This window comes from Leuciscus leuciscus, assembly GCF_965113295.1.
Source record: "Leuciscus leuciscus genome assembly, chromosome: 8".
NCBI lineage: Eukaryota > Metazoa > Chordata > Actinopteri > Cypriniformes > Leuciscidae > Leuciscus > Leuciscus leuciscus.
In genome coordinates, this window is record NC_138732.1 from 28,214,625 (window position 1) to 28,225,714 (window position 11,090).

At 38.2% G+C, this 11,090-nt stretch overlaps 1 protein-coding gene across 1 annotated transcript; it reads right to left on the reverse strand.

Annotated features, from left to right (window-relative positions):
* Window positions 1-3,592: 3,592 nt before the first annotated feature.
* slitrk2 (SLIT and NTRK-like family, member 2) lies at window positions 3,593-9,631 on the reverse strand. Its single transcript, XM_082177818.1, has one exon. The coding sequence runs from the start codon at window positions 9,041-9,043 to the stop codon at window positions 6,479-6,481; it is 2,565 nt and encodes an 854-aa protein (XP_082033944.1). The 5' UTR covers window positions 9,044-9,631; the 3' UTR covers window positions 3,593-6,478.
* Window positions 9,632-11,090: the final 1,459 nt, after the last annotated feature.

Below are 11,090 nucleotides of genomic sequence, written 5' to 3' on the forward strand. Positions count from 1 at the left end.
GTGCTGATGGATGTCGGTTTTGTGAGTCACAACAGAGGTGATATACCAGATTCAATGCAACAGCTTTGATCTTTGTAAAACCATCACCTGTTGTTTCAGACATGTACTCTTCTTGCTGTAATGATTTCCTTTTTGTTTTTCACAGAGCCGCTAGATCACTCCATGTCAAAACGCTTATGGCAAATAATGACCATTACCCCTGAGGAAATCAATGAACATGTGTTTAATGTTGAGTTAAAAGCCAATCGCTTGAATACACTATTAAGCCAGTTATGCATGAAGAGACCTAGTTCTTCACTCAAAAGAAATTGAGTTTCTTTCATATCGTCGTGCATATTACATTCCATAGAGTTAAAATAAGGTATTTTCCATGCTGTGCTCTTTCTTCACATTGGTTTCCAACTCCTTCCAGAAAAAAAAAAGAAAAAAATGCAGACAGCAGCAATGAATGCACCATTGTGCTTCAGTTCATATGTTCAGATCATAACCCCGAGAAAAAGGCCTGCTTGCTATTGCCCTTTTACACAGGCTAGTAAATGCATTTCTTTTATTTGGGTCGATGATGGTTCTTCAAATCATAAGTAGAAAATAATGATTTCCATGATCAAAGTTTATGGTTATAATTTAAGTGGAGCACTTCAATAACAGTTAAAGGCAAAAGCCATCACACTGACCATCTTTATCCCTGGACATTGAGGTCATTTCTTATGTCTGAGGTACATTCACATCATTTTCTCATCTCCATTACTGCCTGCACTCTCCGTGAACTTGACTTTTAGTGTAACTGCAAGCCAACCGCATCAATTTCACGTTGTTCCATTCATCACTCACTTTCTCCCCCCATTGTTTCCTTTTTCTTGAAAAAGTCTCTATGCTCTGTGCTTAAATGACTCAAGGTCAGATCTTACGGAAGATAACATTTCAAAGGTTGGCTGTCTTTTATTGCGCTGTTGTTCCATAGACAGTGTGAAAAGAGATGTGTTTGTGTAGGTTTATCTACTCTTGCGTCAGGTTGTATATATCATGGGTCATGGAACACAAATTTGTTCAGTAGCACAGTTTTCTTTCAGTACCAAAAAGATACAAGGTTAAAGGGATAGTTCACTCTAAAATGAAAATTCTGGCATAATTTATTCACCCTCAAGTTGTTCCAAACCTGTAAGAGGTTCTTTCTTCAGCTGGACGCACACAAAAAAAGATATTTTGAAGAATGTTGGTAATCAAACAGTTTCTGCATGGCCCCCATTGACTTTCATAGGTTTTTTTTATTTTTTATATACTATGGAAGTCAATGGCGTCAACTGTCTGGTGACTGACATTCTTCAAAATATGTTCAGCTCAACTCATACAGGTTTGAAACAACATGAGGGTGAGTAAATGATGACATAATATTCCTTTTTGGGTGAACTATCCCTTTAAATACACAGTTGAAAAATGATTCAGTATGTTTTATAACAGTTCTACATGGAGGTGAAAATTTATATAAATTTCATCCATTTAAAAGAATTATGGCTATGCCTTTTTGCAGATGTCGCTGCGTACACTCTCAGATATATGGGGACACTGCACTTGTTTCCAGAGAAACGCCTTGGCAGTCGTCAGGACATTGACGACTAATTCCTATGAGGCAGTTTGTTCTGTGACAGTTGTGCGAAACATCCTGTCAGCTTCCAACACGGCTCATCATTAATGCCTAAATGATTACGCGGCCATGAAACAAATACATTATTCATCAAAAAGACACTGCAGAAGAAAGACTACACACAAAGATCTAGCCCCTAAATCTGACTCCAGACAATCATACACACACTCCTGCTGTTCCCAACACATGATTTACATCACGCCGAAAGCTTGTTTGTTCTACGGGCGCTGGGCTTGGTGTTAATGTCATTTCCAGCCTTTGGATATTTCTGTTTGCCTTGTCAGTGTCTGACAGACATTTTCTGGATTCCCGTGAGATGCGCACTAGTGCGTTTTACAATAGAAATATTTTGTTCTAAGTGTTGTTTTCATGCATTTAATTTGAATAACAACGGTAAGCTTGTGAAAGTTCCTGCATAAACAAAAAAACTAATTACTTGCAGTGTTATTTTTATTTTTAGGTTTGAAATTGTATTGAATATTTTTTTTATTTATTTTTTTCTGGAAGACAAAATCAATACAGTTCTGATTTAGAGGAGACTAAGAGCAAATTAAACATTTATTTGTGCCAAAAGAAAATACCATACATAGAGTTAACATAAGAAAGATTAGATCATAATATAAATGTTAAAAGAATTATTCTTTTAGTCGGAATTATTAGGGGGATAAGAATAGCGTCATAAATTTTTATTTTTTTAAAATATATATATATATATAGGAATAATGGGTGTTTAAAAGAAAAGTGTAAGTAAGCTGTACATTATCATTATCTAAAAATAAATTTAATCTATTTGGGTAAAATATATTCAGAGAAGCTGATGATTAAAACTAATATCAGTATATATTATTTTGGTATAATTTTACAACATCGTACACAATTTGTTACACTTTACAATTTATTTATTTTTACATTAGTTAATGAATTAACTGACAGGACCTAATAATGAACAATATATTTTTGCAGCATTTATTAATGTGTTCGTTCATGTTAGTTCACTAATGTTAAAAGATACAACTTTTGATCTTATAAGGCATTAGTAAATGATAGATAGATAGATAGATAGATAGATAGATAGATAGATAGATAGATAGATAGATAGATAGATAGATAGATAGATAGATAGATAGATAGATAGATAGATAGACAGACTGTATAGTATTGCTCATTGTTAGTTTGTGCATTAACTTACTGATGGTATTATTGTAAAATGTTTATGGTAGCTAACAAAGACAGTTAGCATCTCCCTTTCATGTAAACTTTGAACCAATAACCTAGAGAATAAAAGAGATATAAATCTGAATTCATCCAAACATCAGATAATAATTAATACTTAATTTGTATTAAAAAAAATCTGCAATGCAGTGAAACGATTGCACCCATTTTTCTCAGGCAGAGAGAAAAAGCTATGTGCTGAAAAAGCATCATAACTCTAGCTTTTTACTCTTAACAATTTACAGCCTCCCCTCCTCTCTAATATCATTGCATGCTCTTCTATCACTTTGTTTGATTGCAGCTCTCAAGGCGTCTACAAGTGGGCTTGAGTGGCCCCTTGATGGCTATTCTCACGCCGTTTTCCTCGCCGAATGTACTAAAGCATATGATTTTAATTATGGATCCAGAAGCTGAAACACTGATGGGTCCATTTACATTCTCATTGTATCTTATGCATGCTTAATTTACCTTCTACAAGAATGGAGACGTTGTACAGGACCTACAGCTACCTCTTAATATCTAATCATTTAATTATGCATAATATGATAATAAAAGCATATGGCCTCTCAGGTACATGAGTTTTTAAGTAAGTTAGACATATTAAATACGCTTGGATATTTGGATATATAAGCCAAGATATTAAACAAATACCTTTTTTTTAAATAAATAATATTTAACAATGCTATTTAATATACTGAACATGTAATTAACGTGTATTTTTAAAGAATGAAAAGCCAAGATATTAAACAAATACCTTTTTTTTTAAATAAATAATATTTAACAATGCTATTTAATATACTGAACATGTAATTAACGTGTATTTTTAAAGAATGAAAAGTGTTGCCCTTCAGTGTTACACAATGCACCTAATAATGAGAGCAACTCTACCAAAAAAGCATATCTTTGGCAATTTGCTGGAATATTCCAACGCTATCTCACGACCAATCCGTACACTGTCAGAAATAGGGGTACAGTAGGAGTCCATTTCTGTCCCCCAACGTACAATCTACACTAACGTACCCCATATGGCTTATTATTGGACCTCAAGGTACATATATGTACCTTTTTGAGGGTCAAAAGGCATTAAAAGGTACATATATGTACCGTTTCTTTTAAATGTTAAGGTACAATATTGTACCCTTGAGGGTACAGCCCCAGTGACAAGCCATTGTACCCCTAAAGGTACAATTATGTACGTACAAGTGAGTAAAATGTGGCTAATTTGTCACTCGTAAGAATTCGTACGATTTGTCTAAACCCCAGTGATGGGTAGGTTTAGGTGCGGGGTCACGGGTAGGTCATTCATTCGAATTGGACAACTCGTAAAATAAGTACGATTTAGCAAACATCTTAAAAATTCGGACGAGTGAGGTCGTATGAATTTGTATGAATTAGCCACCTCGTAAAATTCGAATTGCCGTGAGGTCAGGTTAAATATTCCAGTCACAGCCTTTCAAGAAAATGAATGTGCCTGCAGGCTGAGCAGTTACTCAAGAGATCTGGATACTGACTCTGTGAATCAAAGCTCCATCAAGAATATATCATTACAGTTAAAAAATTTTAAACTTTTCTGAAAATCACCTATCCATAAACCAAAGGTGCAATGAGGGAAGAGGAGATTCATGTAGAAGAATTTGGAAGCTGCCTGAAAGCATAGCTAAGAACGGCTTGAGGACAAGCCCACAGCAGCCAACACCTAGCATCATTCCCATCGATTTGAATCTGGAGCCAAGTACCTTCAAACTGCTTGACATAATTCACTGCCAATGGCATCAAAGTACTGCAGCACTGCCGAGCCTTTCGGGCTTCAAAACTTTCTTCAATCAGTCAGTAGTCCTTTATCCCAGCCTCCACACAGCAATAAGGAAGTTATCATAATGCTCTGGAAATATATATCTGTAATGTATTCTCGCAGATCAAATTGCATGCAAAAGACTGATTGCACACTTCACAGACTTATGAATTTCAAATGCATAGGCAAAACTGCATGCACACAATAAAAAAAAAAAGCACATAAAGTATACTGGGACCAGCTGTATATGTAATGAACTCAATACATCAGCATCAATGAAACAGCCTTGCTCCCTCTCATTCTGCGTAAACCGATTACAGCTCACAATTTATTTCGAATCAAAGCATGACGTCTCCATCTAGAGCAGCAAGTGTTCTGCTGGTCAGGCCCCTCATTGATGTGCAGGGCATGTGTGGCTTTGCCCATTCTCGGCCACACCAGGAAACAGCCACACAGAGGCTCATTGTACCGCGCACTCCATTTGAAAGTGGATGAAAAACATTCTGTCACATCAAGCACTGTAGCAAGCGGACTCCTTTTTTTTTCTTTTTTATGGGGGAAAACATTTGCCTCACTTTGAAATCAAAATGCTCAGATAGGTTGCAAACATTTTTAAAAAGGTAATGAATTACGAATGAAATGTATATACTTGATGTACACAGAGTTTATGAATGCAGCAATGATATAGAGCCTTCTTTACATTTATGTAAACAAGCAGACACAAACATTAAAAATAAATCAAGAAATGCATAAACCCTATTTCTGTGCTGATAGGAAACAATACAAACTCGTCTGATTTGTGCTGCAGTAAACTGCTGCATTGTTTTTCAAGTATTTAACTTGTCTACAATAAGGCATATTTAGAAATTCAGCACTAAGACAACAGTATATCTCTACCAGCCAATCCAAACTCATTTTAGCACCTTGGACAGCAACCATTATGTCCACAGTCAGAGACGATCTGATTTCAATTTAGAAATTAATGAACGAATGCGCAAGGAATAAAAGATCAGATACTACAGCAAGCAAGTCGGTGTGCCACGATATGTAAAGAATATTCAGGCAAGTAAAAATTATCAAATAATTTTCTGCACCATTTGTTCTTCACTGACAATTTTTCATGGCACAGAAACTAGGCAAATGCAAGTACCATATATGCTGAGCCTACACACACACACACACACACACACACACACACACACACACACACACGCACACTGCCGTTAAAAGAGATCAGCTTTGCTGCAGAATACTGCACAATCCACATCCATCACAGAATGCATAGGAAACTTAATTCAATTTAAGCTGAAATCACCTGATTTTAGAGATGCAAAACATGAGAAACAATATTCTCCCAACACTAGAGTACCATTTTACTTTTTTACTTTTAATGCAATGGACAAATAATTCTATTTTACATAAAGAGTCTTAAAATACAGCACTTATAAAAAATTTGATTAGCAGAAAGCAGAGATAAAATTCTTCAAGTGCAAAGGCACTTCTGGAACCAGGAATTTGTGTTGCACTCACCATCCAACATGTTCTACAGGAATGTCATTTCAACAACCCTGTCGTCTGAGAGAAAATATATTTCATATTACAAAAAAGCATGGAGCTGTAAGCTATACATATTCTTGCGACAACTGCTACAGTCTTTATGTTTCAAGTAGAAGAAATAATTTAAACCTTAGAGAAAATAATATATCATCTTTAAATTGCGGGTATGTATACAGCCTCTAAAAAGAAGATGGAAGGCTTAGGTCTGTGGTGGTGTTATTATTGTCTCTTGTGGTTGAATACACAGATGATACAGGTTTTACAGGAACTCAATCTTACAACTGACTCATCGCAGTGTGTTTCTCCAGAACTTCGAGGTAGTCTGGCTCGGTTTTAAGCTTGTTGGATAGCAAAGGATGCTCGTTTTTGGACTGTGCAGCATATTTTCTGGGGGTCCCGTAGAGAACAGTTTTGTTTAATCGATCCTGGTTGTGTCGCCGGGTGGTTTCGTACGGTGGGATGAAGGATTTTTTGGGTAAAGTGCAAAAGTTATAGCTGAGTGGCCCAGATTGGGGCAGATCTTTTGCTCTCTCAACAATGTTCTGATAAAGCAGTTCCGGTTCACGGTTGGCACACGGTTGCTTATCAATGAACTCCACTGTGCTTATGGTGAAAGCTGGGCTTCGATCAAGCTCGTCCTTCTTGGGGTCAAGAGCGCTGAAGCTCAGCCCCTTCAGGTTCCGATAATAGGCCACCTGCTCGCTCTCCTTCTGCATGTAGATGGGGTTCTGACACATCTGGCCCACGGGCGGAGGGATGTAGTTATATACATGGTTGTCGCTTTTATCCGCATTGGCATCTGCATTGTAAGAGCCATATTGTACTTGGAAGGAGTTCAAGTCCAAATGGTTATTGGTGCCTGAGGGAACGTTCTCCACTCCCTTACGACGTTTGAGGACAAACACGAACAATCCTGCCCCGAAGCACACAGACAGAATGAACACGACGAGCAGGCCCAAGATGAGAACGGACAAGGGCACCTCTGGAGGCATCTCGGGCATTCTGTCCGTAGGGGTTACGGAAGAAGAAGGGGTTGCCTCGGTGCTCGAGCTCACAGCAGTCGGGGGTTTAGTCACAGGAACCTCATCAGTCTCGGGGCAGATGGCATCATTTCGGAGGGAGCGCAAGAGCCGGCCTGCATGTTTAGATGGCGAGTCACACGTGATCTCATTCACCACTACGCTGGTGCTGGACAGCTCCATCCAGTTCTTAAGCTCCACAATGTCGCAGCTGCAGTCCCACGGATTCTCCTGGAGGTCGATCTGAATGAAGGCAGAGAGCTGGTCCAGCACACCGCGCACTGGGAGATGGGAAAAATGATTGTTTCTGAGATTAAGCCTTGTCAGCATGGTACCTCCAAACACATTGTCGGGAAGGGATCTCAGCAGGTTATTATTAAGGAACAATAGCTGCAGATTGTTCAGCGAGTTGAAGGTGTGGGGTAAAATCTCTTTAATAATGTTGTATTCCAGGTAGAGATATTGCAAGCTCTGCAGCCCAACGAATAAAGACTGGGACAGGATCTCAATGTAGTTGCCGTTCAGATAGAGCCTCCGTAAACTAGTGAGATTCTCAAAGGCTCCGTCCTGAATGATTGCTATTCTGTTATTCCCTAAGTGCAGGAGCTCAAGGGAGCTGTACTCTGTCAGATCCGTTCTGTATATGGTCTGCAAATAGTTACCGGTTAAATGCAGTTTCTTTGGATACGACGGTTTGGGTTGAAGTTCAGAGATGTTCTGAAGTTTGCGCTCCTGACAATTGATGTTTAATCCACTGTCGGGATTTTGCGACGTGCACACGCAAATTCCCGGGCATGTCATCGGGACAGGTGAGCGCGTCTGGTATACCATGATAGGCCCGAATACATGTTTATCTCTGCTGGACGTGACACGAGGAGTGGGGCGGTATCTCATTTTGGGGGGGCGGGAGGCCTTGGGGGCTCTTGTCGGTGTGACTCGAGGCCGCAGGGTTGGAGACAGACCCTGATATTGTGAATCAGATGGTGGTTGCATCGCACGATGACTTGTGTCTCCAGGATTGCGCCTGGGGCAAAGGTCTTGCTTGATCAGCTGCGTGACGTCTTTGCCGTGCAGTCTGAACGGTGTCTCACACACGATATCCCCCACAAAGACTGAAATTGTATCCAGCCAGGCTTTCAGGGGTATCAAATCACAAGTGCAATTCCACGGGTTCTCTTCCAGCTGAATCTCCATTATTCCACCTATATGCTCTAGAACACCAGCAAACGGCATCATCTTCAGTCTGTTTCCCCTTAAATCCAAATGCGTCAACATGACAAAGCGGAATATGTTGTTAGGTAGAGAGAGCAAAAGGTTGTCGTTGAGTATCAGGACTTTGAGTTTATTCAGTTTGTTGAAAGCCCCTGCCTCTATGGCACTAATGTAATTATAATCAGCTTGCAAATACTCCAAACTCTCCAAACCAGAAAAAGTGTCCTCTCTTATGATTTCCAAATTATTATTATTGAGATGAAGGCGCTTCAAGTTTTTTAACCCATTGAATGCCCCTGTTTTGATCTCCTGCAAGCCATTATTACCCAAATGAAGAGATGTTACATTACCATAATTGAAGAATTCATTCGGGCTTATCTTGGTGAGAAAGTTTCCATTCAGAAAGAGCTGGCTGATTTTGTTTTGCGGAGGCTGGAACAGACTGACCGTTGTAAAACCCTTGTTTTCACAATTGATATTCAGTGCGTTCTCCTTCTCCTCGCAGGAGCACCGGTTCTTGCAAATGTCTTTGGAAGTTTTGCGGCTGTCTGTCTTTGAAGGGAAACTGGTGACTGTTAAAACGCTCAGCAAGAGAATGTTGTTCAGCATTTTTACAGCAATAATGCCGAAAGCCCCAGCATTAATGTGCAAATCTCAAAACAGGCATGCTCAGCCCCAAAGAAGATTTCAAAAGGCGCACAGAAGCGCACAGCTCTCCATTGACCCTCCTTAAATCCCAAAAGGCGGAATAGAGAAGGCATCCATCACCGAGCGCACTGTGAACGCTGCCGGACCGAACACATCGTCGTCCCTCGCAGTGACAGTGAAATACCGGGCTAATGAGCAAGCATTCATGCAGCAGTTTGAAGCGCATCCGAGGCACCACCGTTCCGAGTCTCGGAGCTTAAACTGTCCTTTTCACCTGCGGCGCAATAGATATTCACACGAAAGCAACTTTACGCCTGTGATCCTGCATGGCGACAGTCAACTTGACGGTGCGTGATGCGCGGGATAACTGAGCGCTATGCGAGCGAGCTTCAGAGTGAGAGAGATGGACTCCGCGCTTGCTCACTCACTCCCACCAGGAGCGCGCGCCTATGCCTGTGTGTGTGTGTGTGTGTGTGTGTCTGCTGGATGAGAGTGAACGAGCTCTGTGTGGAATTCCGACGTCACCAGACATGAGTGAGTAGATATGTTCCTTTCCTAGTCAAATACATATTTTTTATGACAACAATAACATTTTATTGTTATTTACAGACGTGCACTGAACACCGCTTGATGAAAGCCGTTTTAAGATGGGATTTGTGTGACCTTTTCGTTTTATTTATTTTTGATATTGTATGTCATTTTATGTTTTATTTATTTTAATTAATTATTGCTTTTATCTGTTAATGAGATATTGCTGTGGGTGTTCTAACGCGACTAGAACACTTACGTTTGTTTTAAAACAGTTTTTTTTTAAGATATGCCTTCTTGATTTATTTTCTTTTAAATAAACCAATATTGCATAGCCTTTTATCGTATATAACAATAATAAAATTAATAAAAAATAAGAAGAGAAAGAATATTCATTTGTAGCACAAAAAGGTTAAATGAGAAATAAATAAACAGAATAAAATCTGATTTCTGTGCAGTTTCTGAAAGTAAAGTTTCTGGTTTTATAACAAAAGCAGCTGTTCTAATCATAATTGGCCACTAGGAGGCGCAAGTAGCTCCAAATATATATATAAAACATACATGTGCAGGTATAAAGACAGCGTCAATAGTGATCTTCAAATAAGAAAAAAAAACAAAAAACCTTTTATTGTCCCCACATTGCTTTGGTGTTTATTTTGCATATCCGCTCCTCTTGTTTATTTATTGACTGCTGTAACGAAATTTGAGACTTAATTCATGAGTCATAATAAGAACCAGCTTAAATTGCAATTACAAAACATCAGCTTCAGGCATAAGGTAATCTGTCATAAATTATTGATTTGCATGCTGCACACTGGCAATAACAATCATGATAGATAGCCAAGAAAAGGAGGACGATATGCCCAATGCACTAAGGCCAAACTCAGCCAATACTGGATACAAGAGCATTGTAACACCATCAGTTTTCAACCCATTAGAAATGATAATAAATTAATGATAAGAACATACTCTGAAATAATAGCTGCAGGAAATACATATTTCAGTATTATTATATTTATTTAATATATTAATTCTAATAAATCTTAAATTCTAATACAATTATTATATCAATCAAATAAATACATTTTGTGTGTGTGTGTGTGTGTATATATATATATATATATATATATATATATATATATATATATATATATATATATATATATATATATATATATATAATGTGTCTTGTGATGAGTTCTCGTTTCATTTTATATGACACCTATAAATGCAAGTGTTCATTTATGTTACTTGTTTCCAGTTTTATTGTTGATTGTTTGCTATTAGTGTAGTGTAGTATTTTTCTACTTTATTTTGTAGCTGATAAATATGGGAATATTACATCTAAGTTCAAGAAACATAAGTAAAAAAAAAAAAGTGGAAAAAAAAAGTATTACAAAACTCGAAGGATTGAATGAATATGATTGTCAATCATTTGTCAGGAAGACACAAGAGCAAAATTTTAAATCATAACTCATGT